Here is a 17,274-nt window from a genome sequence, read left to right on the forward strand (position 1 = left end):
AGCACTGTCCTCTAAGGGAGCAGTTCCATAAAGCAGGGAAAATCCCTTGAGGCCCAGGTCAGGGCATTTCAGACTTAAAAGGCCATGGGTTCCAACCTCCCTTCATCTCAAAAATTGCAAAAACTTTTACCACACCACTTTCCCAGCACCCTGTGTACTATGGGGCCTCTGACCTTCAACCTGCTGAGCCCTAGGAATATTGCATCCAATGTTCTGTGCCATGAGCCTCCATCATGATTACGTGTTCTCATGCCCCAGCAAAGGCGAGAAGACCAACTTTCTCCCTGTGAGATATTCAGCCCATGAGGGACTCTGCTAAACCTCAGACTCAGTTTGGGGAATGCAAGAAATACTACACACTGAGCCACAGACCGCTTTAGGAGATTCTGCCTGAAGTTAGACTAAAAATCAAAGTCTCCTCTCCTAGAAAGGTTAAGAACAGGGGCAGACAAAATCTGGAGGAGCAAAAAGAAAGAGCAGGGGTCTGTGTGGAGTGGGAGGGCTCGGTTACAAGACAGAAAAGGGGTGGGAACACCACATATAGAGTGAAAAAAGAAGGGCAAAAATCTGAGCCCTAGAGCTGTTAATAGTCCCACCTTGGAAAGATGTCTCTATGAGCGTGTCTTAATAGGGAGGAATTTTGGGGTCATAGTCTTAGACTCTACTGGTGGGAGGAAAAGTAGAGGGAAGGACTCATTCAGCTTCTTTTTTTTTTTTTTTTTGTCTTTTTGCCATTTCTAGGGCCGCTCCCGCGGCATATGGAGGTTCCCAGGCTAGGGGTCGAATCGGAACTGTAGCCTCCGGCCTACGCCAGAACCACAGCAACATGGGATCCGAGCTGCGTCTGCAACCTACACCACAGCTCACGGCAACACCGGATCCTTAACCCACTGAGCAAGGGCAGGGACCGAACTCACAACCTCATGGTTCCTAGTCGGATTCGTTAACCACTGCGCCACGACGGGAACTCCTCATTCAGCTTCTGGTGGCTGCTCAGTTAAGAAAAAATAAGGTGAAATGGGATGGAAACAGGCTGGCTGGCTCTGATACATTTGCATCATATTCTAAGTGTCCATCCCAGTCACATGGACCAGCGTGCCGGCACACAGAGCTCTGCAAATGTCTGTAGGTAGCAGAGTTAGGAAATTCCTACGGTTGGCTTTGATTTCAGCCATTTTCAAAGCACACAGGAGAAGCAACCACCCTTCATGGTGGGAACCTCCCCAGCATGAGGGGAGTGGTGATGAGCCCCGAGGTGCCCGGTTCAGTTTGAAAGTTTTAAGAAAAGGATGCCTTAGAGTATGTGTGCACAGGCTCAGTGCACGAAAGATCCTAAGATTCTCTGTTTCACATGTCTTTGTTACAAGGGATTTACATATTTGAACCTTGAAATTCAAATTTTTTAATGTATTATTTCTATGGAGATTCGGATGCAGTATGAGTTTATTATATTGAATGTAAGTTTCTTAGGTTAAGCAGTTGCTCAAAAACAGGTTTAAGGAGTTTGCTTGTGGTGCAGCGGATTAAGGATCTGGTGTTATCACTGCAGTGGCACAGGTTGTTGCTATGACACGGGTTCAATCCCTGGCCCAGGACCTTCCATGTGCTGCGAGCATGTTCAAAAAAAAAAAAAAAAGTTTTAAAAAATAAGTTTCTTAGGGCATGTTTTAGAAAAGAGATACATAGTTTTAGAAATGGGCTGTTACTTTGATAGTCATTTAATAAAAGAAAATTATAGTTATATTTGAAAAATGAAATGTTCTATAAATAGCCCATTCACAGAATTTCTGAAGCTTTATCAACATTTAATCTTCAGGCATAAATACGAATTTCTACACAACAAGACGACTCCAGACATAAGAATAACGGTTTCCCCAAAGAAGATTGGCATCCTATTAGACTATGAAAATTCAAAACTGTCATTTTTCAACGTGGGCCTTTCTCAGCATCTGTACACATTCAGTTGTCAGCTTCACCAATTCGTGCATCCCTGTTTTTCTCTGGAAAAGCCTGGATGTCTAAAGATACACAATGGCATTTCAATGCCAAAGCATGTCACTTTCTATTAGACCACATTCTGATGCCGAGCATCCTCTCTTCGGTACCTACTCCTCTCCCAGCCACTCACGCCTCAGCTGGCTGAATTGGGCATCCAAGCCCCGTGCACTAGCATCATTTATGGCTCATGTCATTATCTGGCGGACTGGTGTGCTGACATTCACCGCACCTGACCTGGGTCTTGTGCGCTGCCACTTGTGTGATGCTAGATTAGTCAGTTCCAGGCCCTAATGTAAAATGAAGGCTCAGACTTTCAGGTGGTCAAACTGTATTGGTCTATTTGTGTACATGCAAAGTACCTGAGTCTCCAAGGCCTGTGGAGCTTGGGAGAGGAGGAAAGAGAGACGGAAGAGTTAGTGGTTTTAGTCCACTGGTGACATTTCATTAGTCAGCCAAGAACAGACCTGAGACCGCAAGAGGCCACCCACAAAGAGAACCAGGGAAGCCACGTGGCCTTGCCTTCTCCTGTTTTGCTAGTGTTAGTGGCACTCCAGTGAGGTTTCTCCCACTGAACACTGAACACTCTTTCTAACAACTGTTCTTCCCCTTCATAGTACTCACCCCTCTAATTTTGAAATGATCTTTGTAATGCCTAATTCCATGAAGGCAGGACAGTGTCTGTCTTGTTCGTCACTCAACCACCAATGGCTAACACGTGCACACCAAATATTTGTTGAATAAAAGAGCATCTTCTTCAAAAAGCACAGTTCTTCGGCCTCTCATTGCTCTCCATGTGAGGAATGGCAGGGCTTACTCAAACTATAGCAAAAGACTTACCACCAAGAGATGGAAAAACCTGGAGAGGAGGGAGTATAAAGGAAGAGACGGGCACCTGTGGCTTGATGGCAAGATTGGGAAAAAAACTGCAACACTACGCACTACATGCTTCCTAGTGTCACACAGCAGCTCATACATAAATAATAATAAATGAGTGCTGCTTTCATTATGTGTGTGTTGGGGCAGGGGGTGGAGGGATAGGTCTGGAAAAAAATAGAAAACATTAGTTTCGACTGATTCTAGGTACTGTTTTATAATGTACAGAGAACCAGATTTGCAATCAGAAGACTTGAGTTTGCTACTTTGCAGCTACTTTGCCTTATGACCCTAGAAAAATCACATTATCTCCCTTGGCTTCTGGTTCCCTTTAAACAATAGAAAAATACTTGTCTTAACAGGATGGGAAATTTAATGACAAACACGAGACTGCGTGACATATAGCAAATGCATAACAATCTTTTAAGAGAAAACATCAGCCCACCAAGTGCAGAGCTGAGTCCTGGCGGGAGAGGTGGTCTCCAGCCCATGGCTTTTGGGCATCCTGCCTCACTCCTCTTGTGCCAATTTGTGACCTCACTGCCCAGCCCAACAGCTACCTTTCTGGTACTGGGTTCAAGTTTCCGGTTGCCACTTACAGTTCTGCACACACAGCATTTTCAAGCTTATGGGTCAAGATGCAGAGGAAGTGACTCCAATTATGAAGCAATTCTCAGATAATTTAGTGTCATGCCCCACGGATGTGTCTCTAAACATATGTGCCCCTGATCTCATCACTTGAGATTCTGTGTTATCAGAGAAACTTCACTCGAAACCTTTCAGTTTCCTAGTACATTCGAGTCTGACACAACAAACACCTTATCTCCTACCCAAAACAGCCTGCTGGTATACACAGAAGTTCAGAGTCTTGAATTCACAACTCAACCTGACAGTCTTGAAGCTCATTGCACACACATACACCCCTCTGCCCTCCCAACATGGATCACTACCCTGAAATAAGGAAGGTACAACCAATGTAACACAGAGATGGTTCAAATTACAAACGATTAAAATATATGTATGTATATATTTTAAAATGTTCTCAGCTACTTAAAAAGAAAACTACCAAGTAGGAAGTAGGACATCACAGATAAGGCAAGGCAAGGTGAATGAATTCAGGGTTCTAATAGGCTTTACTTCACATGTAATATAACATGGATAAATAAAATGGATAAAAACTAGGCATCTGTAAGATTTTAATAAGATATTATTTGATGAAGGAAAAACAGTCTAGGATTAGCTTTGACATTTAAAATCTACTTTATTTATTTATGTCTTTTTAGGGCCGCACCCGCGGCATACAGAGGTTCCCAGGCTAGGGGTCCAATCAGAGCTGTGGCCACTGGCCTACGCCACAGCCACAGCCACGCCATTCCGAGCTGAGTCTGTGACCTACACCACAGCTCATGGCAATGCCGGATCCTTAACGTACTGAGGCCAGGGACTGAACCTGCATCCTCATGGATGCTAGTCAGATTGGTTTCTGCTGAGCCATGATGGGAACGCCAAAATTCACTTAATTTAAATAAGGCAGATAACCAACTTCAAGCAACCTATTTATTCAGCATAAAGAACCTTTGTTTAAACATGTTTCTCATCTTCTACAAGAAGCAAAAGCAAGTCTAAAAAAGAACCAAAACAAAACTTTTGATTGTTTGTAAAATATTCTAATTCCTTAAGATGCCAAGAACAATCTGCTGAAACTAAATTTCACAAGGGGCAGGATTTACCTCAACGCCATGTTCACCTGCAACCTGCTGATAAATCTGTCAAAAAACAAAACAAACAAAAAAAAGATTTCTTTAAAAATCAGACAATTGTAGTCACAATCCCTCACATTGGACAGTTGAGAGAAATCAAAATCTGTTCTATCCTTAGCTTTACCTGTATGACTTTATAACTCTTGAGCAAGTTTTTAACATAATCTTTGGCTTCCCCACCCTTACAGGGAAAAGAGAATATGGAAAACAATCAAAGAATCCTAGTGTAAACTAATCCAGGTTTAGTGATTCAGAATACTCAGAATTTAAGTCACCCTTATTAGATGAGATTGGAAGGTTGGTTAGAGACTGGAGTTATAAAATGATACTATTTCTGATAAAATGAAATTGCCTTTTATTTGGAAAAGTTTATATTTAATAATTGACTTCCTGATGGTTCAAACAACAATATGCAATCACATGTGCTTGGTCATCAATTTGCTCTTCTCGTCCTCCAAAATTTGTTAAATCACAATTTTATACGGCTCACACACTGACAGCTGCCCCTGGCACAATTCACCATGATGTGACATTCTGTAAATGAGATCATGTTGGTTTCTATCTAAGGAGGTTTAGCTACCAGAAAACTTCCTATAAAGACTGCACTACAGGAAAGGTCCTCTCCTCTGCTTTCATCAACTGCCAAGTTCTAGTCACGGTCCCATCAATTAGAGTAAGATGCTCATGAGTTCACTATGTCTTTCTTCATCCTCGCTCATCTGTAAATGTACTACTGCTACTTTCTACAGAAGACAATGGAAAGTGTGTAATTGCTGTTGGTAGAAAAGTAGGTCTTGAATTCATCTTGCAAACAAGACCTGTTCTATCTACCTTTTCATTTAGGAGGCTAAAAGCAGAATCGGCTTGACTTCAAGGACTCTGTTTTCTTAGTCTCCAGAAGAACCTGACAATCCAACGTTCAAAACACTGTCCTCTAGGAGCTTCCTGGGGGCATAGCAGTGAAGGACCCAGTGTTGTCAATGCTGTGGTGCGGGTCTGATCCCTGATCTGGGAATTTCCACATGCCACAGGTGTGGCCAAAAAATTTTAAAAAAAGATAAAATACTGTCCTCTAGCATGTGAAGATATTAAGGGAATAGTAATTCATTGCTACTATAATTTCAAGTTTTAAGAGATTTCAACTCTTACATTTGTGTGCTTCACTGCAACCAATGGGTAATGAATCTAAATGCAAGATAACAGTTTGTGATGGAAAGATCCCACCCAGTCAGTATCTTTTCTGTCAGGAAGTCTCCTGGAAGGAGCATAACAATGAGCTGGGTACAATGTCCCAAGTCAGAAAAATGCCCCAAACTTTTCCAAAATGATACTCAACAGGGGCTAGTTCATGTCTTACTACTTTACAGCTTGTTTTCTGCTATTCCCCAATTCCAGAAAAAAATGAAGCCCAACCCACTAACTGATTGCTTTTTCTTCATTTCCCCAAACTTTGACAGGATCAGGTTTTTCTGCTCTATTTCCACCTCACTCAAATCCTGGTGGAATTAAACTATCATTTATTTGAATTATGCAAATTCAGCTAAACAGCTTACGGCTGATTAAAACAACATGCAGTCACCCAGACATAGCCAATAAAAATGTTTTTGTAGTAGGAACTTGGACTCTAATCTTGCTGTCTCCCCTGTGCTCATTCCTTAACCTAAATGAGGGTCCCTTCTTGAAAACAGCTTAAGAGATGTCCTCATATTCAAACAGACTGGACTGGAGACAAGAATATAATCCACTCGCTGGGTCAGCACCCAGCCAACAAAATTGAGGCTTCCCAGTTATGCATTTAAACAAAGCAGGAACTTAGTTTTCAGGGATGGGTTCACTGAGTATATACATTATTTCTTGGTAAAGCCATCCTATCATTCTGCCACTCAGAAGGATTTCTACCCTCTGACCTCCTTTCATATCCCAAATACCACCCCATTAAGGGGGAGGGGACAATGAGAGAGAAGGAAAACAAGAGAAGCACTATCCAAAAATAAGAAGAGAGCTCTGGAAAAGACACTTGACAGTATCTTTTATACAAATTATAAACCAGCCACAGATTCCTAGGCACCTAGAATGGACCTCCCCTTTCTGGTCCACCTAAGTAATCCCTGTATTGCTCAAAAGTCACTTCTTAGAAGCACTGCCTAATTCTTCCCTCTCCCAGGTCAAGTGCCACACACTCACCTCCTTTAGAATACTTAAGTGGCTATACTGCCACCATGACCTGTGCAACTCCACTTGGCTGTAAGCAAATCAAAGGAATTATGCCTTCACAATCTCAGAATGCTCAGAACATGAAAACCACAGTGTTCTCCTTTAAAAGAGCTCATACACCTGAAAAGAAAAAGGAGACACATAATTGTCTTTCAAGTTAAAAGAAAAGCTTCTTTAATAGAAAGTAGCTTTCGGAGTTCCTGTCGTGGCGCAGTGGTTAATGAATTCGACTAGAAACCATGAGGTTGCGGGTTCGATCCCTGGCCTTGCTCAGTGGGTTAAGGATCTGGCGTTGCCGTAAGCTGTGGTGTAGGTTGCAGATGCGGCTCGGATCCCGCATTGCTGTGGCTGTGGCGTAGGCCAGCGGCTACAGCTCTGATTAGACCCCTAGCCTGGGAACCTCCATATGCCACGGGAGCGGCCCTAGAAAAGGCAAAAAGACAAAAAGACAAAAAAAAGAAAAAAAAATAGAAAGTAGCTTTCAAATTTGTGTGTATTGGCAGGAGCAGGGAGACGTTAAAAACAGACAAGTGGGAGTTCCCATTGTGGTGCAGCAGAAATGAATCTGACTAGGAACCATGAGGTTGCGGGTTCCATCCCTGGCCTCGCTCAGTGGGTTAAGGATCCGGCATTGCTGTGAGCCGTGGTTTAAGTCACAGACATGGTTTAGATCCCATGTTGCTGTGGCTGTGGTGTAGGCTGACGGCTGTAGCTCCGATAAGACCCCTGGCCTGGGAACCTCCATATGCCATGGGTGTGGGCCTAAAAAGACAAAGAACAACAAAAAACAGACAAGTGATTCTTAACCATTCTTCTGTTCCAGTACATCTAAGGATCTGATAATCACATTAGCAAGAGTGCCCCATGGTGACTTCAAATCTGAGCAGAGAGCTGAAAAGAATCTAGGGGATGGGGAAGAACCTCTGACACATTCATAGTTTTGACTACTCTTGAGAGAACCCAAAGATCTACAACATTTATATTTAAAATGCTCTGGTTCGTATGCTCTGGAGGGTGATAAGTGGAAGTTACCCCCTTGGCCCTAAGCTTGATAGATGTTTTGATATTATGGCACCATATGACTCTGTGGCTATCTGCTGGTCTTAGGACCTGAGACTTTTTTTTTCTTTTCAGGGCCACTCCTATGGCATATGGATGTTCCCAGGCTAGGGGTCAAATCAGAGCTATAGCTGCCAGCCTATGCCACAGCCATAGCAATGCTAGATCCAATCTGAGTCTGCAACCTACCCCATAGCTCATGGCAACACTGGATCCTTAAGCCACTGAGCAAGGCCACATCCTCATGGATACCAGTCAGGCTCTTAACCCACTGAGCCACAATGGGAACTCCGATCTAAGACTTTATGGAGGAAATTATATGCTGTCAAGGTAATGAAAAATTTAGGAATTTACAAAGATCACAGGTGACTGCTTCTCAAATGTATTTAAAAAATCATTTAATGGGAAAGATTTCCTCACAAGTGATACAAAGCAACAATACAGTAGTTCAGTGCCAAACAACCACCCTTTCCCCCAAACAACTTGGGCTAAATTTATGTATTACATACAGGGTGAAAATCAGACAGAGGCACCCCTCATTACTGAAATTTCATCCTTTCCTAAAAAAGTTGATGGAGGGCTAAAAATTTCAGAGAGTGGGATCCTACATTTCACTACTTTACTTATATTTATTTATTGCCTTTTAGGGCCGCACCTGCAGCATATGGACGTTCTCTGGCTAGGCACTGAATTGGAGATGCAGCTGCCAGCCTATGCCACAGCAACGTGGGATCAGAGCTGTGTCTGCAACCTATACCACAGCTACAGCAATGCCAGATCCTTAACCCGCTGAGCAAGGCCAGGGACTGAACTTGCATCCTCATGGATACTAGTCAGGCTCGTTACTGCTGGCCACAATAAAAACTTCCCTTTTCACTACGATAAACCAGAAAATTATGTCTCCAGCCCTGCAAAGAACTTCAAGGCAATTTCTCCCAAATAACTACAGGTAAGTATCAAAGATGTCTATAAAAAAAGGCATTTTCAACACCAATTACCTATTTATGTAATGATTATGAACTTGGTATAATTCTAGCAGACATTAAAGAAATACAAGACTGTCCCTGTTATTACTTGTTTAAGTTGACTCTTCTGCTCATGTCACAATCACTTGCTACAGCAATCATCTGTCTACACTATCTAAAATTTCTTTGAAGTATTTGCATGGAGCAGTTATTCTTAAAGTCTGGTCCCTGTGAGGGCCCCTGAGATCCTTTCACTCTGACAGCTAACAGAGTGTGTGCATGCACATTCTTGTGTTCAAAGACACTATAGGTTTTAATTTCTAATACCATAAACAGTGATATGTATGACACACCTAAATGAGAGCTCTTTGGTGTCCTCAGAATTTTTAAGGGAGCTCTGAGAGCAAAAAGTTTAACAATAATTTATATACAGTAATAATGGCTCCCTCACAATGAACATCTGGTTAAATGAGTTCCTCAGTAGAAAGATTTCCCCTATGTGATGCTAACTGTTTGCATTTCTGTAATAATTACTGATGTTGAACTTTTTTTTTTTGCAGTAACTAACTCATCAAGGGCAAAGTCAGTATGTGTCTTTTTAGGTATTCTGTAGATGGAGATGAGTCTTGTGTTGCTTCAGTCATTTCCTTTTCAGCAATGTAAATCTAGTAACAAAATGTGAAGATGAAATATTCAGTACCTGTTACATACCTTTATGCAGAAAGGCCTGGTATTCATAAATATATGCTCACCAAGGAAGACTTACAACTACTTATCATATGAGTTCTCATTATGAATATCTCTGTAAAATTCTGTGGGAATGTTCACCCAAAACACTGTCTGAGTCAGAAACTAGCTATAAAGAACTTATAAGTAGCCCTGAAGTCTAGGTCAGATCCTGTAGATTACAATGCAGTCACACTTCATCTGTCTCCTTAAGTAATACTTGTTTAGTGCTTGTGCTGTTTAAAAGTTTTGTGCATTGTCTTTATTATCTTTCTCATACTATTAGATGGAAAAGTCTTGTAGGAAAGTGGGCAAGCCTAAGAGGTTTAGAAAACAACCCAAACATAAGCCAATATTGAAGAGAAACTGTTTAGTAATCCAAAGAGACAATATGAGGAGTTCCCATTGTGGCTCAGCAGGTTAAGGACCCAACATAGTCTCCAGAGGATGCAGTCTGATCTCTGGCCTCAATCAGGGGGTTAAGGATCCAACCTTGCAGCAAGCTGCAGACTAGGTCGCAGATGCGGTAGGGATTTTGCCCTGGCTGTGGCAGGCCAGTAGCTACAGCTCGCATTCCACCCCTAGGAACTTAACTTCCATATGCTGAGGGTGGGGCCCTAAAAAGAATAAATAAATAAATAGCAAAGATAAATACAAGGCAAAGATAAATAAATAAAAAGCAAAGGAGTTCTCCTCGTGGCCAGTGGTTAATGAATCCGACTAGGAACCATGAGGTTGCAGATTCGATCCCTGTCCTTGTTCAGTGGGTTAAAGAGCCGGCGTTGCTGTGGCTGTGGCGTAGGCCGGCGGCTACAGCTCTGATTAGACCCCCAGTCTGCGAACCTCCATATGCCGCGAGAGCAGCTCAAGAAAAGGCAAAAAGACAAAAATAAATAAATAAATAAAATTTTTTTAAAAATAAAAAGCGAAGGCAGTACGATGTGAAGGAAAGAATTTGGGGTTGGAAATGAAGAAATCTCATTTCTAGTCCTGTTTCTGTCAATAATAATCTGTTTAACTTTCAGCCTGTCTCCTCTCAGACACTGCGCTTAAGAGGAAAGGAGGGGTATGACCTATACAGCTCAGTTCCACCGTAATACCAAATGAACTTGCTGGCTGATTCGGGAAACTTATTACTAACTGAGGGTGTACTTTTTCCAATTAATGCAACATGAGCTGCTGCCTCAAGCCGTCTTACAACGTCTGGGTTTGTACAGAACTTCACGTTACATACCTCATGCAACAAAGGGCATTTCCCATGTGAAATTTCGCCTATTGAAATTTGTTCTTAATCTTTTTGAGTGTGGACTTCTCCCTTCCACATTTATCCCTACGACAGCTCCATGTGCAACCAAGCTCGTTTTTCACACGAAGTTGAGAAAGGTGAGCACAGTGTGTTTGGAATGAGCCCTTCCTCGCTGGTGGCCCTGGCCCGGCGACAGATACCTCGACCCCTCACCTCTACTTCGGTTCCCCGCCGCATCCTCTGAAGCCCTATACTCCAGACTGACTGCCTATAAGGACGCTGCTGTCACCTACCCCGCTGGGTGGCCGGAACTCGGCCTCACTTTACGCCGTGTAAACAACATCCCCTACCGTCTCCGATCTCGGTGGCAATTCCTTCCTCAGCAGGCGGAAAACAGGTCGTTCCGGCTTCCGGGGCGCTGGAGGAAGTCCGGCCCCACGCAACAGCGTGAGGGGGCGGGTCGCGTCGAGGCGCCGCGCAGGCGCGTAAAGGATTAGGCGATGACGCCACTTCAATGGGCTGCTTACCACTCTGTAGGGTCGACTGGAGGCACGCAGTGTGGGAGGTTATTGCTGCTGTGTCCATGGCGGTGGGGACAGGCCTGGGACCCGTTCAGCAGGGCTTGAGAGAGCAGCTTGTAGACTCCATCTCAAAAAACAACCATATTCTCCCAACGGTGTCCTCCGGGAAATCGAAGCCCCTCTGCCCCCAGCTGTCCTCGTTTCTCGCTTCGCTCCACCTCCCCGTGCCGTTTTTAGTACCTTACTATCATTCGTTTATCAATGTGGGTCCATATCTTGTCGCAGTAATGGCTGTCATTTGCTGCATTGGTTGTGCATCTCACAGCAGTAGCTCATAAGTACCTGGTAATTCTTGACTACTGGACTGATGGAAATTTACTCATCCCTTTACCAAGGACAGGATTGAGCGCCTAAGTAGTCCTGAACTGGACTGTGGCTATGGCACTTTGGGGACCGGGAAGGTAAATTAGAAATTAAAATTGCTGTTGTCCTAGTATCCTAGGCTGTCATAACAGAGTAACACAAATTGAATGGTTTAAAACAACAGATATTTGTTCTCTCACAGTTTTGGAAGATGGAAGTCCGAAAAAAAGGGGTCATCAGGATCGTGTTTCCTGTGAGACTAGGTAAAACCCTTACCTTTTCCTAGTTTCTGGTGTGGTCCATCCCACAATCTTTGGCATTCTTTGGCTTGTAGTTGCCTAATTCCATTCTCTTAACTCTGCTCTAATGGTGTTCTATCTGTGTCTTATTTCTGTTTCATAATTAATCATAATTAAGTTCATTTGTATCGGTTTTTTAGATTCCGCTTATAAGTGATATCATATGATAGTTGTCTTTGACTGACTTCACTTAGTATAATAATCTTTACATCCATCCCGTGTTGCTGCAAAAGGAATTATTTCATTCTTTTTATGTCTGAGTAATATTCTCCCTCCCTCCCTCTCTCTCTCTCTCTCTCTCTCTCTCTCTCTCTCTCTCTCTATATATATATATATATATATATATATATATATTTGGTCTTTTGTCTTTTTAGGGCCACACCCATGGCATATGGAGGTTCCCAGGCGAGGGGTTGAATCGGAGCTGTAGCTGCTGGCCAACACCATAGCCACAGCAACAAGGGATCTGAGCCCAGTCTACGAACTACACCACAGCTCACGGCAATGCCAGATCCTTAACCTACTGAGTGGTGCCAGGGATCAAACCCGAGTCCTTGTGGATACTAGTCGGGTTTGTTAACCACTGAGCCACGACTGGAACTCCGAATATTCTATTGTTTATATGTACCACATCTTTATTCATTCACCTGTGATGGACATTTAGTTGCTTCTAAGTCTTAGCTATTGTAAACAGTGTTGCTGTGAACTTTGGGGTGCATGTATCTTTTTGAACTAGAGATTTCCTCTCTTTTGGATATATGCTGGTAGCAGCATGGGATCTCTGGATTATATGGTAACTCTATTTTTAGTTTTTTAAGCAACCTCCATATTGTTCGCCATAGTGGCTACACCAATTTATATTCCCACCAACAGTGTTGGAGGGTTCCCTTTTCTCCACACCCTCTCCAGCATCTGTTATTTGTAGATTTTTTTGTTGATGCCCATTCTGACTAGTGTGAGATGATACCTCATTGTAATTCAACTTGTATTATTAACATCCCCCCTTAATAGCAAAACCTGACAAAAATAGCACAAGGAAAAAAAAAACCTAGAGACTAAACTCACATAGATACAAAGCTCTGAAGTAAAATATCAGCAAATGCACCGGGGTACTCCATTTGAAACAAGAAAGCATTTATGAAATAATTTAATATTAGAAAATCTGTTGCTATGAATTCTGTTAATAATTTAGAAGTTTAAAACTATATCATCATCTCAACTGATAAAATGTCTTAAAAATTTAATATCTAATTTGACTTCAAAGAGAACACTTTCAGGAGTTCCCACTGTGGTGCAGTGGGTTAAGGCTCCAGCATTGCTGCAGCTGTGGCATAAGTTGCAGCTGCAGCTTGGATTTGATCCCTGGCCTGGCAACGTTCATATGCTGAGGGTGCAGCTGAAAAAGAAAAAAAAAAAAAAAAAAAAAAAAGGAGAGAACACTTTCAGCAAAATGGGAATGGATAAATAGCAACTTGATAAAAGGCACCGGAAGTCTCTAGTAAACATTATACATAGTAAGACACTAGAAACATTCCCATTACTCACTTAAAAAAAAAATTATGACTGCACCCCTGGCACATGGAAGTTCTTGGGCCAGGGATCAAACCTGTGCCTCCACAGTGACCTGCAGTTGGATTCTTAATCCATTGCACCATAGTGGGAACTTGGAGACATTCTCATTAAAGTCAGGAAAAAATGAATACCCACTTTCACTACTAACGTTCAGCATGGTGTTAGACTTTTTAACCAATGCAACAAAACAAGATAAAGACAAGAAAAAAAAATTAGGGAAGGAAGAAGTAAAAACATTATTTTCAGATTATATGATCTTCTTTCTAGACGACGCAGGATAATGAAATGACAAACTAAATGGTTCAGCAAGGTGGCTGAATTCAGTATAGAAACTGAAAGTTTTTGGGGTTCCCGTCATGGCTCAGTGGGTTAAGATCCCGACTAGTATCTGTGATGGATGCAGGTTTGATCCCTGGCCTCAATCAGTGGGTTAAGGATCCTGAGTTGTCACAAGGGGCAGCATAGGTTGCAGATGTGGCTTGGATCTGGCATTCCTGTGACTGTGGTGTAGGCGTGCCGCTGCAGCTCTGATTTGACCCCAGCCTGAAAAAACTTAAAATTTTCTTATGTGCTAGTGATAAAATAGGGTTTAAAAAGGAATCCAATCTGAATACACTGCACAAAAGATGTACAAGACTGTTTATAAGAAATAAGAAGTATTGAAAGGCAGGAAGGACTTAAGTAAACAGAGATATTCATGTTCCAGGATGGGAAAATTTAGCAATTTTAAGATAAAAGTTTATGACAAAAGGTTTTGATACAATGCCTATTAAATGCTGATAGGAACTCCGAAGAGCTTTCTTTGTCCAAAGTATATTATTCTTTTGATACACTCCTGGGTTCCATTTATTGATGTTTTATATAGAATATATCTTATTAGTGAGATTGGTATATAGGATTTTTTTGGTACTACATTAATCAGATGTTGGGATTTAAAATTATATGAGATGCCTTAAAATAAATTAGGAAGCATTTCACATTTTTTCTGTGGTCTGAAGTAATTTAAGTAACTTTAGAACTATCTTTTTTAAGGCTGAACAGAGAGCTCAGCTGTGAAATTATGTTATATGAAGCATTGTTATCTGTGGGTTTTAAGCTACTCTCTTCTACGGTAATTGAATTGCCGATCTTTTCTACTTTTTCTGGGATCAGTTATAATTTATACTTTGCTTGGAATCCATTCATTTCTAAAAGATTTTTCAAATTAGTTGTGTTAGACATAGAATTCTCTTGTGATTTTAAAAATCTGTTCTGCACATGTGGTTGTTTACTTTCTCGTTTCTAACCTTACATATTTTTGCTTTCTTTTTTTCTAAATCAGGCTCACAAGGGATTTGTCCATTTTGCTGAACTCTGCAAAGAACGAGCTTTGGAGTGTATTTTTCTGCTATTGTCTTCTATTTTTCAATTTTACTTTTCGTGGTAGTTCTTCTTCCTACTCTTTTTTTTGTTGTTGTTGTTGTTCTTTTCTAACTTCCAGATATGAATCTAAGATTCTTTGTTTTTTCTAAGTGCCTTCATTTTTAATCTTTTGTTTTTAATGAAAATATTTTAAGGCCATAAATGTGCCTCTGAGTACAGCTTGCATTTGTTCTGTAGTTTTTAGTTTAAAGTCTTTTTTCGGAGTTCCCGTCGTGGCGCAGTGGTTAACGAATCTGACTAGGAACCATGAGGTTGCAGGTTCGATCCCTGGCCTTGCTCTGACTGGGAACCATGAGGTTGCAGGTTCGATCCCTGGCCTTGCTCAGTGCGTTAAGGAGCCGGCGTCTTGCCGTGAGCTGTGGTGTAGGTGGCAGATGCGGCTCAGCTCCCGCGTTGCTGTGGCTGTGGTGTAAGCCAGCAGCTACAGCTCCGATTCGACTCCTAGCCTGGGAACCTCCATATGCCGGGGGAGCGGCCCTAGAAAAGGCAAAAAAAAAAAGAAAAAGTCTTTTTTCATTCTTCTTTACATATGTTGTAATTTTACTTGTAATTTTCTCTTTTATCCAGTGGTTATTCAGGACTTGGTATCACATTTTTAAAATATTTAAGTTTTTGATCAGCTTTTTATTTTTTCTGTGTACAAAGAATTAGATCCTGTGCTTATTAAATTGAGATTTTCTTCTTTGTCAAGTATATAATCAATGTTTACATATTCCATGGACATTTAAAATATGCATATTTTCTACTTATGTTTGAAATTGCATACATTTCTATTACACAGGTTTATTGGTTTTAGTATTCAAATTTATTGATTTCAGAATTCAATTCTCTGATATATTTCCTTGATCAGTATAATTCTAAAGGAGGTGTGATTGAAATTTCCAACTTAAATATATTTTAGACAAGTTTTTCTTGCATTTCCTAAAGGTAGGTTTATGTATTCAGTTGTTGTGTCTTTGGTTCATATAGGACTATGACAGCATGCTCCTTTTTGTAAATTGTGCATTTTATAAATTACCTTTTTTCCTGTTTAGTGCTTTCAGTTTCTCCTTCTACTACTACTCCTTTTTTTTGGAGGGGGGCCGCAGCTGTAGAATATGGAAATCCCCAGGCTAGAGGGTTGAATCGAAGCTGCAGCCTCCAGCCTAAGCCACAGCCACAGCATCGCAGGAGCCAAGCCATATATGTGACCTATGCTGCAGCTTGCAGCAACACTGAATCCTTACCCACTGAGCAAGGCCAGGGATCGAACTTGAATCCTCATGGATACTAGTTGGATTCTTACCCTGCTGAGCCACAACAGGAACTCCTGGTGCTTTCAGTTTATATCTAACCAATATATCATTATCTGATGTTAATGTTACCATTTCTCCTTTCTTCACTTTACCTCTGTTTGTCTGCTTCTCTTTCTTTTTTTTTCTTTTCTTTTTTGTCTTTCGTCTTTATTTTCAATCTTTCATTTTACCTTAAGTTTCATTTCTAGTTAAAAAAAGTATAGATATAACAAATGAGCAGCCTGAGTTTTCTTTTTCACCTGGAGAGTTTAGCTACTGTGCAGAAGCCAGCTACCATCATGAGCAGATCTGAAGATTCATGGTGGCTTAGAGCTGGGATACTTTTATGTTGCAAAAGAAAATTTAATATATATACATATATATATATATATATATATATATTTTGTCTTTTGTCTTTTTGGGGCCACACCCATGGCATATGGAGGTTCCCCGGCTAGGGGTCTAGTCGGAGCTATAGCTGCCGCCCTACACCACAACCACAGCAACACCAGATCTGCGCCACCTCTTCAACCTACACCACAGCTCACAGCAATGCCGGATTCTTCAACCCACTGAGCAAGGCCAGGGATCAAACCTGCATCCTCCTAAATGCTAGTCAGATTCATTTCCACTGAGCCAGGACGGGAACTCCTTAATATTATACTGATGTTAAAATAAACAGTAGTTTACAATTTAGTTTGTGGTATCACTCTTGTAAAATCATTAAGTACAAAAGATAGCCTAGAAACATAGCCGTCAAAATCTTGACAGTAGATTTCTCAGGCTATTCTGTAATGAAAACACGGGGACTATTGTTAAGATTATTTACATGCTGTATAGAATCAGCCAAGGATCAAAAGCCTGTCATCTCCTTAGCTAGAAACAGTATACCAATGCTCCCAACCCCCTCTCCTTTATCCCAGTACATTTGGTAGCTTTACGCTATTAAAAAAACAAAGAAACAAACAGCTAACTCCTTTTA

The 17,274-nt window shown here is 41.4% G+C and overlaps 2 protein-coding genes, 1 long non-coding RNA gene and 1 other non-coding gene across 8 annotated transcripts in view; 2 read left to right on the forward strand and 2 right to left on the reverse strand.

The window, feature by feature from the left end:
* FSD2 (fibronectin type III and SPRY domain containing 2) overlaps positions 1–2,762 on the forward strand; it is a 49,674-nt gene extending 46,912 nt beyond the window's left edge. Inside the window, exon 13 of one of the 2 annotated variants that reach the window (XM_021098894.1) lies at positions 1,817–2,759. In XM_021098894.1, the coding sequence (XP_020954553.1) occupies positions 1,817–2,069 (253 nt within the window). In that variant the 3' untranslated portion in view covers positions 2,070–2,759. Of the gene's footprint in view, positions 1–1,816 lie in introns of both variants that reach the window. The other variant, XM_021098895.1, reaches the window with a different exon arrangement.
* Positions 2,734–11,270, reverse strand: LOC102161631. Of its 3 annotated transcripts, none has more exons than XR_002345779.1 (4): positions 11,135–11,270; positions 6,816–6,965; positions 4,602–4,637; positions 2,734–2,854 (listed from the first exon to the last, which is right to left on the reverse strand). It is a non-coding gene; the product is annotated as an uncharacterized LOC102161631 (long non-coding RNA). The 3 variants fall into 3 exon arrangements; XR_001297890.2 differs by lacking the exon at positions 2,734–2,854 and adding an exon at positions 2,861–4,493 and having other exon boundaries at positions 11,135–11,269; XR_001297889.2 differs by lacking the exon at positions 2,734–2,854 and having other exon boundaries at positions 4,415–4,637; positions 11,135–11,267.
* Positions 5,396–5,475, reverse strand: MIR1839 (microRNA 1839). The gene has a single exon (NR_035401.1). It is a non-coding gene; the product is annotated as a microRNA 1839 (primary transcript).
* Positions 11,269–17,274, forward strand: part of AP3B2 (adaptor related protein complex 3 beta 2 subunit) — a 91,506-nt gene continuing 85,500 nt past the window's right edge. The window contains exons 1-2 of one of the 2 annotated variants that reach the window (XM_021098893.1): positions 11,269–11,406; positions 11,928–11,988. The gene's annotated coding sequence lies outside the window, so the exon portion shown is untranslated. Of the gene's footprint in view, positions 11,824–11,927; positions 11,989–17,274 lie in introns of both variants that reach the window. The other variant, XM_021098892.1, reaches the window with a different exon arrangement.

This window comes from Sus scrofa, chromosome 7 (genome assembly GCF_000003025.6).
Source record: "Sus scrofa isolate TJ Tabasco breed Duroc chromosome 7, Sscrofa11.1, whole genome shotgun sequence".
Taxonomy (NCBI): domain Eukaryota; kingdom Metazoa; phylum Chordata; class Mammalia; order Artiodactyla; family Suidae; genus Sus; species Sus scrofa.